At 47.4% G+C, this 16,517-nt stretch overlaps 1 protein-coding gene across 1 annotated transcript; it reads left to right on the top strand.

Moving 5' to 3' along the window:
* The first annotated feature begins 2,115 nt into the window (after nt 1-2,115).
* On the top strand, nt 2,116-16,432 carry MYBPHL (myosin binding protein H like). Its single transcript, XM_023535043.1, has 9 exons — nt 2,116-2,184; nt 2,434-2,719; nt 7,719-7,807; nt 8,326-8,521; nt 8,750-8,889; nt 8,981-9,188; nt 9,290-9,426; nt 10,425-10,604; nt 16,263-16,432. Exons 1-9 carry the CDS (start codon nt 2,116-2,118, stop codon nt 16,335-16,337), a joined length of 1,380 nt encoding a protein of 459 aa, XP_023390811.1. The 3' UTR covers nt 16,338-16,432.
* The last annotated feature ends 85 nt before the right edge of the window (nt 16,433-16,517 follow it).

Raw genomic sequence — 16,517 nt, forward strand, 5'->3', positions numbered from 1 at the left:
CCTATTGAAACGACTAAGCTACAATTTGTTAATAATGATAGCTTTTCCAGTTTTCTAGCTTCAGCAATCAGACCAAACCAGCAAATAAGCCAGTTAAATGCCAGGGCTGTGCATTTGTAGTATGAAAGGCATAAGATAACTTACGGAGGAAACTACTCACTTTTTTTTTTCCTCTTTATGCTCATAAACGTCTACTTCCCGTGGGTATTTGTAAGACCAGCTTTCTTGTTTTACCCCCAGCAAGTCTAATCCACCCCACACACCTTCTCAGGTTTCAATTACTTTTCCTCCGGACACAGCAACATATAATTACTCTCCCGAATTATGTGTTCCTTATAGCAGGTTTGACAAATGACAACACTGAAGTTGAACTTTGGTGTCAAGATATTTCTCTTGCTGCTTTTACTCAGCCCTTCCTGATCCATTTCATTTAAAGACCTTCAAAGAGTTGCAGGCTTCCTCGCTTCTAAAATATTTCCTTTAGGAGCCAAGGTTGAGCTGGCTCCTCAGCCTGCCATCCTGGGGTGATGTATCCACGGAGTACTTATTCTCACCTCAGTCTGAAAAGACCTGGCTCTTGAGGAACCCACCATCTGGTGGAAGAGTTCCTCCCCCAGTAGATGATCTAAGGTGGTTTTATTTTCAGGAGTTTCTCTAACATAGTATTCTCAGACTTCCTGCAGCAGAATCACTAGGTTGCTTTATGAAATGCAGATTCCTGGATCCCACCCAAACCTGTTCAATTAGACTGTTTTAATGGACAGACCCTAGGAGTATGCATTTCACACCTTCATTGCAACCAAGGGCTAAAACCAAAAAAACTTGGGCCAGTCTCATCAATGCACGAGTTAAGTGGGGTGTAAGGGGGAGTGTGGAGTCCCCTGGTGTGGGGATTGTCTGTACGTACAAGGGCCTTGGCTAGGTCAGGCAAGAGAAATCAGTGAGAGAGGCCTTCACATTAGCCCTTATATGGCACAAGTGCAGCCTCTTACCAACCAGCTCCAGAGGTCGAGCTCCACAGTCACCCTGTTTGTTTGGCCATCCTAGCTCCTGGATCCAAAGTGTGTCTACAGGTTATCCGGGCCCTGAGCGCCTATACAAATTGCAAAGAGAAGTTCTGGGCTTCTGTCCCACACCCTAAGACGGTAACACAGGCTTCTGGGATCCTACTGACTCTGCCCTCAAACTGAGGGCTAAAAGGGGGAAAATGAGTAAAGAGTCTATTCATTCAACCATGCTCACCTCACTTTTTTCCATAAAAAAATAAAGGCACGGTGGAGGGTGGTATATGGGAACTACGTACTTTCCGCTCTATTTTGCTATGAACCTAAAACTGCTCTCGGAGTCTATATAGAAATATATACACATACACACACACAAGGGAATGCTGGCTTCTGGAGATAAGGGGGTGATGGGAAACCAGATAATTTGGATGGAGGGTACAACAAGTGTAGAATGATAGTTTGGGGTAAGCCTGGAAATCATAGGACCTTTAATATGTAACACCTACAGTGGGTTGGCCACTTTTCTGTATTTTTGTGATTTTATCCTCAACACAATCATGGCATCATTATCCCTTGTTTCATAGACCATAGACCAAATCACCAGAGGCCGTGATTTGCTCAGGGTCACCTAACTAATGAGTAAGCAGTATAGCCAAAAGTCACACTCAAGTCCTCTGACCCTATGCCCCTGGCTCTCTTCCCTCCACAACGGCCGCCTCTTACTCTATCTGTACTTTATCTCATAGGCAAGGGAGCTTTCAAAGGGGCAAGTGCTGACCTGACCTAAAAATAGCTTATTTATCAAGCACGCAGTTGGTTACACTCTGCTAAACACTTTACACAGATTACCTTTTAATCCTTGCAGCAACTCTATGGTTATTATTATATCCATTTTTTAGGTGAGGAAACAGACCAAAGAGACTAATGTGTTTGCAAGTCACACAGCTAGTTGGTGGTACAGCCAAAGTGAGCCCTGGTCGTCTGTCTCCAGAGCACACACTCTACCTTCCACTACCACTAGGGGGAGGTGAAAGAGAATGGGGACGCACCCCAGAAAGGTCGAGTTGACAAGACAACTCATTGAATGTGGGAACAGAGAGCAGTTAAAGGTATGCCTGTCAATCAGCTAATCCCGGGAACCCCTTCTCTGGACCTGAACACACTGTCGGATGATCTGGAGGTCAGAAGTCGAGATGTCACCCAATCCTCCTGACAGAAGCCAGAGGCCCCATTTGGATGGTCTGCGTGGTGGAGAGCGGGGAGCTGTTTGAAGCGCAAGCTCTCTCCTCCCTCCCTGGTGCTGTGTGAGGGGTGTCATCTCGCTCCCAAGATAACAGCCATCTCAGCCTCCTCCTGTGGCTATTCTCGGCTGCTGCCTGATCCCCCTCTCTTCCCCTAGCCCCTGCTTCAGCCCTTTTGCTGGGAGTAGCTGGGTGGGGCAAAGCCAGCCCAATTACATAACTCTGTGGCAGGGACCCCTGGAGAGGCTGGAGAGCAGGTGTTCAGCCCCTCCCTCACCACTAACAGTGAAAATCTGCCACTGGAGCCCAGCCTCGGGTGGCCCGGCATGGAGGCAGCCACAGCAGCAGAGGTGGCCTCGGGACCCACGCTGAAGGTGAAAGAAGTCAGCCCAGCTGATGCCGAAGAACTCCAGACTTCACCTCGACAGGGAGCCGGCAGCCCCATTCCCCAGCTCCTCCTGTCCCCTATAGAAGGTGACCTGTGGGGGTTATGGAGGGCGGGGAGGCCGGGTTGTGGGAGTTGGGAGGATATTCCTATACCTGATTGCACCTCCGTAGGTGTATGCAGAGGTGCATGACTTCATGGGATGGGACTTAGGATGGAGGATTATTAGTTGGAGCTCCCGCCCCCTTCCTTGGTAGATTCTTTCTTGCTGCTCAAATGGCTGTTGGGTTTTTGCTTTTTAGCTGAGAATTCAGTGAATGGTGTTTTTGGCACTTTAGAGTAACTAAAAATGATCTTATATTTTTACCTTTAAAAAATGTCTGTCATAGGGACTGGGAGGACCTGATTGATATACCAATGCCAGGCAGGAAGGGAATGAGGGGCGAGATGGTGGCCATCTAGATCAGGAGAAGAGGGAAATGAAAAGCCTGCATAACTGAGAGGCTAGCTAGTGAACGGTCCACGATACTCTTTCCCTTGACAGTGCCATGGTTCCAGAGCCCACCCCAACACCCCCCAGCTCCCGTGGGAAGTCCCGTCCTCTCACATTCTGAGCTCCATGGAAGCAGAACCCTTCTGTGGGAGCATCTGGCTTCTCCTCCCTGGTGATCTCCGTGAGCCTCTCGGCAAAGAGGCATTTTGCAACTAGGAGGTGGCGGATGCCCCTTCCAGTCCCAAGTTTCCCTACTAGCAGCCATGCCGCCTACCCCTAGCTGTCCTTGGCTGGGATCTCGGTGGCCAACAGCTCTGCGACACTCACCTGGGGTGTCCCCACTGCGCCTGGCTCAGCCAACCAGAAGTGGAAGAAGGGATAGAGAACTCATTTCTTAAAAGCCTTGGCTCAGGAGTAATTCTGATCATTTTTACTCACATATCACTGGCAGAACTAGTCTCACGGTCAGACAGACAGCCAGGGAGGCAGCACTTCTCAGATAACTATGCTATGGAAAAGATCATGTAAAGTTTGGTGGGCAATAATGCGGTTATTAGCCTAGAGAATGAGCAAAGAACCAGACCGAAGGAGAGGGGAACAAAATCACTGGAGGAGAGGCGGGCACAGATGGGACACCCTGCAGAAATTGGCAGGACGGTGTTGAATTCACCGGGAATCATGACTGGAACAATGTTGGAGAGAGCGACAGTGAGCCAGGGCTCGAGGGGAAGACTACTGCGAGGGGAGGGGTGACGGGTCTCCTCAGCGAAGTGTCGCCTGTCTCTATGTCCTTTTAATTTCTTTGACTTTAGTTTCAAGGTCTTCAAGGAGATGACACTTTGTCCTTCGCAAGGCGCTCCCGAGGTCACCACACTGCTCTCTCATCACACTCCCGCAGACAAGGCCACATCCTAGGTATCTGCCAATGTTTCCCTAAGAAATGTTGGTACTTTTTGGATCCCTGGAAATCTCTGGTTACATTTTAAAGCCATAGCTCACCTCGTGCATTCATCCTCGTCTGGTAACTATTCACTCGCACGCATGCATGTACTCATAGTCTTATGTGCGTGTGCATGTACACATGCACATAAACACACACACTCACATGCACACAGACGCTTTCACACATTCATGCTCTTCACACACGCGTGCACACACGCACCCCCTTCACTCTTCAAATGTGTCCATCTTGTTTCTTCACTCTCTAGGCCACAATTAATAACATCGTCTGAACGACACAGCCCTTAGCGAGCTGCTGGATGAAAATCTTTAACCATGTGAAAGGAAATTATGAGAGAATATGAACAATTTTTCCCATGAGCATAGAATAAGAAAATGGGCATAAACTTCAGCAGAATGAAAGAAGGTGGAACCAGGAGGAATTTTCGAACGAGAAGAGTCGAGATCTTTGGACTTTAAGTAGTCTCCTTCTCTACTAATTTCTAAGAAAGAATTAGACGACAGTCTGAGAGAAATACAGTGCTAAGGGAGATACAGCTCAGAAGTCGAGGGCTTTCAAAGGACTTTTCAAAATGTCTTTTCCCCAAGACTCTCTGAAGGGATAAAACCAAACCGTGGCTCTCAAACCCGGTCTTAGAAAAGCTAGGTTCCACTTTCGGTCTCTAGTCTTTGGTTCACACCCCTCCTGCATCTGAGGAGGGGAAGGCCATGTTTCCCCAAGGTCAGTACAATTAACACCTCGCTGGACTGTGGAGGCGTGAAAAGAGATGCCCGAACGAGCCCTCCTATTAACATTCTCAGCAAGGGGTCAGGTTGCTCTTGTTTGCTGGGCAGGCCTGGGTTGAGCTGGGGAAGCGCTTGCTGCTCCTGGGACACCTAGAGCTGTCAAACACTCTTCTGCCACCTGCTGCACTCTGTCAACTGTGTCGGCGACAAGCCCATCCTCTGCCCTCCCACCAGGGCCTGGAGCCTGCTGAAAGCCATATCCTCACCTACTAATCCTGTCAGAACATTCTAGTAACTTAAGTTTGTCCCCTATCAATTCATCATCGTGTCAGGGAATTCCACACATAAGCCAAGAACTGGGACAGGAGCCCTCCAGGGAGGGAGAGAACACCATCCTAGCTGTCAGCCTTTCGTCCCTGTCTCTCTGCCTCCACTGGAGTCCCCTCTGGGTCTTAGGGCCATTCTGCTCATCCTTCTAATTCCATCTTAGTTTATGTTACACGTAAACTTATTTAATTTTTCTCTTTAGTTCAGGTGAAACAAGGCTAACATTTCCCAAGGCATTTTTCTAAGAAACAAAAGAAACACTAAGTGGGAACAAATACCTACATCAGCATGCACTAATCTCCAGAAGCCCATTTCCTTTCCGAGGTCTAAGCAGCGCAGGGCTCAGTTGGCAAACCTTCCAGACACGACAACCTGGCTCCTTTCTTCGCCTCAGCCTTTTCAATTCTTGAGGGTTTCTCTTTGCTGCCTCCCTCCAGGGACAATAGCATGGTCAACGCCTGACTATGGTGCCCAGTCCCAAGCGGACCCATTCCCTGAGTAAACAGATCGCCATGCTCAGGGAATGGGTCCCTCAGACATATTCCTAGAGGAGCAGGCAGGAGTCCTGGTGCCAGCACGACGTCACAACGGCCATGACAGCTTCAGCGCATCTGCTGCTCTCTCTGAGCCCTTTCTTTCCAGTCTTCTGTAGTGAATGCTCATCAAGGCCCCTCACAGTTCGGATATTCTATAGGCAGAGCAAGGGACAGCAGACCCAGCTTCTCCTCAGCAAGTGTGAAGGGCGATCTCCCCACCCAACAATGGGGAACCAAGCCCAACAAGATGAGGTTTTGACCCTCCTTTTCAATTGCCGCCCTCCTTTTTTTCAGAAAACTCTTAAGTCATATCCGCCTGTTCTCAACTACTTGGTGGCTTGCCAAGATGGCCCCAGGAGAGGAATGCATCACACAAACACTTCCTCTGTTCTTCATGCTCTGCCCCCTCCCAAACCACCAAAGTCAAACAGAGGGCAAGAAGAGCAGGGTCATTCAGCTGCCTGGGGCTCCAAGGCGGTCGCGTTCCTACTGAGGCGGTCAGGCCCTGAGCAGCCCAGGCAGGGCGGCCCTCAGAGCACCCGAGGCCCTGTATCCCTGGGTCCTGCTTTTGTCAGGGCGGGGGTGAGGTGCAGTCGAAGACAGCACAATCCAGGTGGAAACATAAGCCACATAGCAAAAATGGAAACTAGATAAATAAGATGGACAGCACACACTGAATATTCGTATTTATGTTCATTTACAAAGGCCAAGTGACAGTGAGATCATAACGGAGGAGGGGATATATGGACGCGAAGTCCTGGTCTCTAAAAAATAGTCACAATTCGAGGTGTAGGAAGAACACAGCAGAACCACTGTTTATTTTATTTCAAATTTCACCATTCAAAATTTTCCATTATATAATGTACGTATTTAAATAGTTCAGTTTATAAGTAAACATACATACATCGGGGTGAATGCTCAGAAATATATTTACAGGGAAATGGATATTATCAAAATGTTTGGAATTCACGATCAAGCAGTTCTGCTGTTTCCTGCAGTTGTGTACTGGGGTGAAGTCTTTGCAACTGCTAAGAATGAACTGGGGGGAAGCCCGGAGTTGGCGGGAACTGAGGCACTGTCATATTCCACTTAAGACAACAGCAGCAGGGGACTGACTGTCTCAGACTAAGAAGAAGGAGAGGGAAGCTGCAAGAAGGTTGGAACATGGTATCAATTTTAGCCAGGCCCCAAGGGACCCAGGTGGAATGTTTGCACTTTCTTGGCCAAGGCAGCCTGAGGCTGAGGAGAGAAATTACACCTGGTCATTCTCCAAACCTCACACTCAGCACGTTCCTGAGCAACTCTCACCTTCATCCTGGAAGCTGATAAACATAATCTAATCTCTCTTCTCACTGAAACATGCCTGGGAGATCAAGGGAGAGTGAGCAGCGGACCTAGTCTTTCCCAGATTCTGTTTGTACAAAGTGATCCTCCACAAACTGGAAGGACACTACCAGGCGCTGAGCTGGGCAGCTACGCAGAGGAAGGGACTCAGACACCAGCTCCCTCTGCAATGACATCAGTGCTGTCCTAGTGGGGCCAGGATGTTGACTCTGCCTGCAGGAGGGAAAGCTTTCTCCTGGAATCTGGCACCAAACTGGGGAACGGGGCTGACACTTGGAGGTCCGGATTAACATTGAAAGTGGCCTTGGTAAAAGGAGTGTTGTTAAGGATAAAAGTAGAAAACGAGTGGAAAGACAAACCACACAGACTGGACTGGTCTGTGCACAAACAGAAAAAAGAAATCTCAGTTAATGGAAAGTCAGGAGTTGAGAGTTAAATGAAAAGAAGCGTCAGGCTCACACTTTAGTGCTCTTACTGCCAAGACTTTAACGCTTTTTAGAGGATCCTTTAGCCAGTCGCTCATCCCTAAATCCCAGCAAGATGATGGGAGCAATCTTCCCATTTCCTACGAGAGGACTTCATTTACTGTGACGCCTGGATCGCCTGCCCGTGCAGCACAGCTGGATGCAGTACCCATCCCCTCTGAGTGCTACTCTTTCCACCACAGGAGGCTCACCACCCTGTTCTCTCTCTGTCATTCAGAGAACCCCAAGATCTGGCTACCTCGGGCCCTGAGGCAGACCTATATCCGGAAGGTTGGAGACATTGTGAACCTACTAATCCCGTTCCAGGTGATCATGCCGGCCCCATGCTGGGTCCATCTCTGGGACCAGGACAGGGTTTGATTTTGGCAACAGATACAAGGAGTCCTGCTAACAGTCGAGCAGTCGTTCTGGCCTTGAATGGAGGGAGCCACATGACCAGAAGTCTGAGACCAAATGGCCCTTCCATCTGCACCCCTGAGGGTGGGTCGGGTCAGGCCTCATGTGTTGAGGTGAGGCTATGCCCTTCAGTCAGCAGAGATCTGGGAGCTCTCAGTTGGGAGGGCTCTCAGGAGTTTGGGTAGCTATTGTTAGTCTCAGGTGCCCTGGGTATCCATGACCTACAGTCCCAAAGGGTGGGAGACTCAAAACCATCCCCCTTCCCCATGATCCTATAGGCTGCTGCTGAAAGATAAAAGTCCCCCGGGAGAGTCCATCAACCTCTAACTCAATGAATTTGCAGCTGCGAGTCAAGTAACCATGTGGAACTGGGGTGGAGAGTCAAGAGGCCTCCTGGGACTGCTCACAGCCTTATCCCCATTTCTCAGGGCAAACCCAAACCTCGAGCCACTTGGACACATAATGGCTGTGCCTTGGATGCCAGTCGTGTGAGCGTGCGGAATGGGGAGCGGGACTCCATCCTCTTCATCCGAGAAGCCCAGCGTGCTGATTCGGGTCGCTATCAGCTCAGTGTGCAGCTGGGTGGGCTGGAGGCCACTGCCACCATTGACATCTTGGTGATCGGTACAGTGCGGGGAGTAGAAGATGGGTTGGTCCTCAGGGGCTCCCTCTCCAGGCTGAAGAGAAGCCATCACAGAGAGCTCGAGAAGCCAGGGTGACTTCCCCACACGGAGCATGGGACACAGTGGTAGCTGAAGGGAAGGGTAGCTGAGCAGAGAAGGGGAAGGGGCACTCCTGAAGTGATTTCCGTATGAGCTGTACCATGCCCACTGCCTTGTTTGACCCTTTCAGAGAGGCCTGGCCCTCCTCAGAGTATCGAATTGACAGATGTTTCGGGCTCCAACGCTACGCTGGAGTGGACACCTCCCCGAGACACAGGCAATGCAGCACTCCTGGGATACACGGTGCAGAAGGCCGACACAAAATCTGGGGTGAGGCCCAGCTAGGAGGGAGGGATGGAGCCATAGCATATTCTGGAATGGGGCTCTGGTAGCTCCACGTGGTGGGCTAAGGTGGCTCGAGTTCACAAAACGGGTGTCTCACTCACGGCATCTTCTTGGGGCCCCCAAGCTGTGGTTCACGGTGCTAGAGCATTATCGCCGCACCAGCTGCACAGTCTCCAACCTCATCGCTGGCAACTCCTATGCCTTTCGAGTCTTTGCTGAAAACCAGTGCGGGCTCAGCGAGACGGCCCCCATCACTGCCGACCTCGCCCACATCCAGAAAGCAGGTAAGGCACAGAGACCCTGAACTCGGAAGAGTCCTGGATGAAGAGCTGAAGGAGGATGGGGATCTTAGGCCCTAGAGTATAGCCCTTCTTGGTCCCCTCAGCTACTGTTTATAAGACCAAGGGTTTTGCCCAGCGAGATTTCTCTGAAGCCCCAAAGTTCACCCAGCCTCTGGCAGACTGCACTACAGTCACCGGCTACGATACTCAGCTCTTCTGCTGTGTCCGCGCCTCTCCCAAGGTAAGCAGGGAGTTCTATGGGGTGGCTGAGCCGTGCAGCTTCCTACTCCTGATCTGACCTTAGTTATGTCAAAGAGCATTCTCGTCAAAATGTTTGTTCCCATCACCATCATCTGCCTCCTCCACAGCAGGTTATGCAGGAACAGTGAGGGCACTCAGAATCTAAGATAGTCTAATGTGGATAATGCTCCCAGTTTTCTCTTTAATGTTTGTCCCTCATATATAAAGACGTCACTTTGTGACCAGCTGACAATTGGGCATGAGCTTCAAAGTCATTTCTCCAGCAAGGGTGATGGAATGCCGCTGGTTTCTCCTTACTCACCCAAGCCTCATCTGATCAGGGCCACACACATATGAGCTGCCTAGAGTTGAGCCTTAGGCCACGCCCCTGAAAAAGGCTGTTTATTTACAATCTAGTCACTGCTCTCCACACATGGCATAAAACAGCCTTTATCAAATACGTTTTGTGTGTTAGTCCTGGACCAAACTATGTGGAAATAATATCTCAGAAAGAATATCAATAATTCCACTCTAGAAACTCTTTTCTAACCAGAGGGAACAAGCCAACAGTGGAAATAGAACATGAATGATTCAATAATGTATATACAACAAAGAGGAGACCCTGACGCCCGGTGCTTCTGATCCATGAAGGGGCTGCGTGAGCAGGGCGGAACAGAAGTTATCACCTTTCTTCTAGTCAGGAATATCTGGTGAACAAGGCGAGGTTTCAGGTGCTCTTTTCAATCAAAAGAAGAAGCGTGAAGGCTGCTGAAGGTACTGGAAGGGGAACCCCTTCCCAAATAGAAGGTTCAGGGAGCTAGCTATCTAGAAGGCTGTTAGCTCTTTTAGATCCCTGCGCCATCTGTTCTTAAAGCACCCTACTCCTGCTTCTCTGGCTGGTGTGTCCCCAAGCCTTGTAGGCAAAGAGTCCCAGAGACTAAGCACCGACAAACAATTGTTTCTTACTATCCCTGTAGCCCCTTTGACTTTATCTTCCAGCCAAAGATCATCTGGCTGAAGAACAAGATGGACATCCAAGGTGACCCCAAGTACAGAGCCCTCACAAATCTGGGAATCTGCTCGCTAGAAATCCGCAAGCCTGGTCCCTTTGATGGGGGCATCTACACTTGCAAGGCAGTTAACTCCCTGGGGGAGGCGTCGGTGGACTGTCGGGTGGATGTGAAAGGTAAGGGCAGAATTCATGCCTTAAGGTGCGTCATCTCCTCTCTCCAAAGGTGGAAAAGTCAGGGCAGAGATACAAGCCTAGATGGAGAAGGGTTTGGTTTGATTCCCATTTCAGGCCCACTCATCACTGTCATCATCAGGATGTATTTGAGGAGCCATCTTTATTTTCCACTATCTCATTTCTTTCTCTCCATCCTAATTCTGGAATATAGGAAGAATTGCTATTTATATTTTGCAAAGGAGGAACCTGAAGCACAGGGAGGTAGGTGAAGGGTTTACCCAAGGTTTCTACTGTTAATTGAGGAGTTGTCACTATGGTAGAAAGAGCCCAAGTCTCCCGGTCCTCATCCAGATCATTTTTCTTTAAACTATAGTCTGCTTCTGACTCAGTCCAGGAAAGCTGCAGCTGTTTTTTGGGCTTTTAGACAAACCAAAGACAAATGCACATCCTCTCTACCTCTTTTAAAGTATTCATTCTCTTGTCCATTCCTGTCACCTTGTTCAGATCTCCATCATTGCATTTAGCACTTTGTTTTTATGATGGTCTAGTTACTGATCTGTTTCCCCATTAAACTATGAGCACTGTGACGGCGAGGACAGTTTTGTTTGCCTTTGCCGCCTTCTCCTCCCCCTACCCCCACCAGCTAGCATTGAGCCCAGGTTCGCACATACGGTGGGCTCTCTCTAAGCGTGTGTAGCATAAATCAAGAATGAATGGATCATTACATGACCTGTTCTTCTCTATGCACAGACTCCTCATTAGCACCATGGACTCCCAAAAGACCAGAGAAGTATATCCCTTCCCAGTACTCTGAAAGAAGGTTTCCCAACTCATAGACACAGACAACAGTTTAGTGGTTACCAGAGAGGAAGCGGAGGATAGGAAAGCATAAAGGGGGTCAAATATATGTTGACAGAATGAAATTTAACTTTGAGGGTGAACATACAATGCAATATACATATGACATATTATTGAATTTTATACTTGAAACCTATATAATTTTACTAACCAATGTCGCTCCAATAAATTTGCCAAACTTTAAAAAGGTTTCTCAGAGATTTCCGAGATATTAATATTAAGAAATGTCTGAATTCTTGTAGCTCCTTATTGAGGCTCCCTAAGAGGACAAGGGCAACTCTGAGGAAGGTAAGGAAAGAGAAACAGGGTGTCTGAACAGAGTATGTAATGTTTACGGCTAGTGTTGTTGAGACTGGGAAACATACATTCCTGCACCTTTCAACCCTGCATGCACTGGTGACAACCTTTCCTGTAACCATTGTTTTGTAAGTTAATACTATCATCCCCATGGAGGGAATTTACCATAGATGAAGTCTACTTTTATCACACCCTCTATCTATCTGTACTCCTCAACTCCATGGTAGGAATTAAACCTAATGGTCCTCTGAAGAAGAGTGATAGTATCTACCTAATTGTAAAGGGGGTGGGGAGGGAGCGAGGCGGGTGCTATGAGAAAAGATGTCGAGGGAACAGTCAGGAGTGGAGCATGGGCGAAGCTCACCACCACCACCACCGCTTGGCAGCAGCGTGGAAAGGAAGGGGAAGCGACTCTTGTCAATTGTGTTTCTACCTCAGTATCATAAGCATGGTGAAACGCAGATTCATTGCCTATTTTTTACTTTGAAGTTTATGGATTCCTTCTCCTCCAAGAGAAGATAACCATCATTATCATTACATGTCAATAATCATTGAACGTGTGGGTATGTGGTTCCAAGCAGCATGTCACTGGCAGAGGGCAACTCAAATTATTATTTAGAATTTTGTAGCAGCTTCGGAGACTACATCATTTATTTGCTGCAGAATTGTTTTCCACAAACCAATGGGTGAGGTGATAAAGAAGCTCATGAGAAAATCAAAGAGAACTGGTTAGCAATGTCTCCTCTGACTTACAGCTACTGGCTGATAAAAATTGAGAATGAATTCAATCCCAGAAGCCATTTATTTAAGCCTATCATTGATAAATAGCAAATGAAAACCATAAGGTACACATTAAGAGTACAGACTTCTCAGGAGAGCTCTCTCTGCCAGATGGCTTGCAAAGACGGTTCTCTCGCCATCCCTCAATTCTCTCCCTGTCAGAGAGTTATGTTGGGTTGGTGTTAGCCTTGTTAGTGTTAATTGTCCTTTTACCTCTCTCCCAGCCAATGCCCAGCAATGAAGCGGGGTAAGTAGAGAATTCATAGCACAGGACCCAGGGACCATGCAGAGGGGTTGTTTTAGCACCCTGGATGTGCTCTGGCTGTTCACTGTTATGGCCACAACAAATTCTCTTTTCTGTGCCTCCAGGAAGCCCAACTGTGGTGAGACTGTATCCTTAAGAAGCTTCAGCACAGCGTCTGGTTTGGATTGATCTAAATAAATGTGTGTATCCTCAGTGCATTAAGTGCCATCTGTTTGAGCTTTTCCATATGGAAAAAATTTCGAAAGTTGGAATTCGTTAGCCAGACTGTATGGAATCTCCGAACCCCTCAGACTCCACTTTCTCTTTCCACATCCACATTCTCTTCCACAGAGGCTTCTAACACTGTCCTGTCCCGAGGCAGTCTGTGACAGAGTTGAGTTTAACTCTACTTAGTACCAGGTACTAAAAGAGATGCTGAAGATGACTTGCTCTCTTCCTCTCTGGGATTTTCAGTAAAAGTTAGATAATAGGATTTATATCTATCACAGGGACCAGACAGCAGGAAACACATATACGTACATAGCTTATTAAAGAAAGAGCCCTAAGACTTGAGGGCTGGGAGATACTGAAGAACTTGGAGCAGAGTCTCATTAAGCCCTAGGGAAAGAATAAGGTGAGATGCCTTGCTTACATTTGTTTTCATTCTTAAAACAAGTAAGATAGTGGAGGCATTCTGTGATGGAGTCTGCAAAAGACAATGACAATTCGTCTCATCCTAGTATGAGCATGGTACTCTTCCCATCCAAAGTTGGGGTCGGTTTCCCTTCCCCTTGAATCTGGACTGACCACGTGACCTGGTTTGACCAAAAGAATGTAGCAGAGGTGATGCTGGACCAGTTCTGGGCCAAACCCTTAAGAGATCAGGTAGTTTCTGCTTTTGCTTTTAGAAGTCAGCTCCCATGTAAGGAATTTCAAGATAGATTACTGAATTATGAGAGGTCTTGTAGAAGACAGCCAAGAATTCCAGCTGATAGCCAGCACCACAGCCCCAGACATGTGTGGCCACCTTGGACCCTTTAGCCATAGTCAAGCCAATCTACTTGTGGAGAAGAGACACGTTGTCCCTGTGGAACCCTGCTCAAATTGTAAAATCACGAGCAGATAAATGGTTGCTATTGTTTCACTGAATATGGGGGTGGTTTGTTACACAGTAATATATTACTGAAACAGCCTTCTGTGTATCAATTATTGAACTAAGTACTTTGTCTCTTTTAGTCTTCATTTTACAAATGGATAAGATGAACCTCATAAATTACTCCAAGTATACTGCTGGTAAGTAGCAGAGTCAGGATTTGAATCAGGTCTATTTGACCTCAAGCCTTCCCTATTTCTTCTCATCTCTTTTACTAAGTGACCCCCACTGTAGTAGGTATGGGCTTAAGAAGAAAAGATTTCCAGGTTCTAGTATATATTAGGTAAGATTTTAAGGAGGAAGGGGATGTGTTTCCACTGAGAAGAGTATGAAAGGCTTTTCTGTTCAGACCAAAGGTCTGTTTTAAGTTGAAGCAAAGTATCTATTCCAGCCTTTCTCAACTGGTGTTCTGTAAGAATTAAGTCCCAATGCCCCCAAGGCATCCATTATATGTCATAAATTAACTTCTTCCTATACATCTAAAATGTTACTAGTTATCCACAATCCTTGGGAAAATTTAGAAAACAGTTACACAAATCATTTTGTAGGGTCTAATGTACTTAACCACTGCTGAGAATGTTGGGGGATGGAGTAGAGTCCAGAGCCAGCCAGTCGCGTACAGAAGCAGGGCCTGGCTAGGTGAGGAAGGAGTGAAATATTCCCAGCTATAATGCCCTAAGATTACTTAGACCTCTGGCCTCAGCCAACAGCCCCATGCCTCTATTTGCTGAAGTACTCAATGGCCACCCCTTAAAGTTCATATATTCTCAACCTTCATGATGAAGGAATAAAATCTTCTTTACACTAAACCAGAACCCCAGTCACAGTTAATCTTTCTGCATTCAAGGAGACCTGCTTTGGAATCCTGAATTTTTTCATTTATACATTGGACACTGTGGAGTATCTTCTGAACTAAGGCATACCATGTGCCTGAGAGGGGGTGTAATTTCTTCATTAATTCACTTATGATTTATCCAAAATCTTAAACATCTTTTCATACATGTCAGCTCCAGGGGGCAAATATTTCCCAAATTAGTGGCCTTATGTTGAGTGAAGAATTCTTGTATCTGAAATCTATATTTTCTGACTTTGTTGTCATTTGGAAGAGAAAATAGTTCTACTGCCTTTTTTCTGATACTGCAACAGCTTTCAAAATCATAATTTGGTGAAAGAAATTGGAGATGAGTTTCCTTAGGAGAAACTAACTTGCAATTTGCCCAAACTGCTTCCCCCACTTACCTGAAAATGGGTGAAGAAGTAAGTGTAGAGTTCCCCAACTCAGGCTCTTCGTAAGGGAAGAAAGAATGCAGTTAATTAACAGCTTCTTCCCGCCAGATCTCCACTCCACCACTACCTGCCTGGACAGAGGGAAGCTACTGGTTTTTCTCACCTCCAGAGACCCTGAATCCTACAAGCAACTAAAATTCCACTTTCCCCAACCAGCAATCCTCTTGTCTCAGCTCTCCCTCACAGAAGCTTGCAAGTTCTGGGCCTCCCCACGCTTTCCCTTATCACCCCACTAAATATGAAGGCTCCTTTGCTTCCTGTGGCATTTATTACAGTAACACCTCACTCTTGCAAACTTCAGCACCTCAACTTCACAGCTAAAAACCTGGAAGTAAACAAAAAAGCCTATGAAATGGCCATAATAACGGTCACGAAGGCTGGAGGCTGGAGACTAGCGCTCAGGCTTTGTTTACAGGCTAGCTCTTCAACCACTTTTAGGATCTTTTTAATTTAATTTTTAGAACATTCCTAAGAAGCTGTTAACTGGTGGCCCAGCCTATTCACAGGCAACATTTGAAAACAACAGAAAGAAAATCCCTAACAAGTAGGCTTAGGCATTTTACAAACACAGCTTTGAGTTTAGAGGAGCAAATTATAAACAGCCCCTCAAAGCCTCTAAGGCACATGGCATAAAATTCGATATTCCTAATTATCCCCCAACGATGTAACTGTGATGGTCCCGAGATAACCGAGGGGTTAAGTATAAAAAGAGACAAGCTTGCTTCGCTTGTAAACGAAAGGATCACGGTTGAATTTGAATCCAAATCTCCCTGTTTGAAAAACCCGCTGTTTTTACACCTTGGCTGCCTCGGGTTTTGAAATTTCTTACCTAAAAAGCCATGGAAGATGTACTTCTTAGAGAAGAAGCTCGATATAACTAAGATATCAGTGTTTAAGCGCTTCTATAACTTAGAAAAATCACCACTGAAGAAATATGGCAAACGCGGTGCTTGCATATGGAGTGAACCCAAGAAAACCAATTGCCTCAGGCAGAGCATTAGCTTTTGGGCCGACGGCCGCGAAGGGCGTCAGGTGACCACGCCGGTCTCTGGGGCCACAAACTCTGGCTCCGCCAAGCGGTTCGGGGAGAGGGAGAAGAGGGGGTGACAGGGAACGAAACCCATATTCATTGGCCCGCGAGGGTCTCCCGGGCACCCGCGCGCGCCCGTCGCGCTCCAGCTCTCCGGATGGAGTCTTTCTTGGAACCGCTCTTCACACGGCCCCCACCTGCAGACTTCCGGCCAGCTCTCCACTGCTGCCCCGCCCCCCAAGGGGCGGGGAATGCTG

This window comes from Pteropus vampyrus, unplaced genomic scaffold, assembly GCF_000151845.1.
Source record: "Pteropus vampyrus isolate Shadow unplaced genomic scaffold, Pvam_2.0 Scaffold6, whole genome shotgun sequence".
NCBI classification, from domain to species: Eukaryota; Metazoa; Chordata; class Mammalia; order Chiroptera; family Pteropodidae; genus Pteropus; species Pteropus vampyrus.

What these genes read in the sequence shown, in the direction of transcription:
- MYBPHL (XM_023535043.1), top strand. Translation starts at nt 2,116, where the DNA reads ATGCCTGTCAATCAGCTAATCCCGGGAACCCCTTCTCTGGACCTGAAC. An exon ending in ACCTACTAATCCCGTTCCAG is followed by an intron (nt 7,808 to 8,325) that starts GTGATCATGCCG and finishes CCCATTTCTCAG; the next exon opens with GGCAAACCCAAACCTCGAGC. An exon ending in CGCCCACATCCAGAAAGCAG is followed by an intron (nt 9,189 to 9,289) that starts GTAAGGCACAGA and finishes TGGTCCCCTCAG; the next exon opens with CTACTGTTTATAAGACCAAG.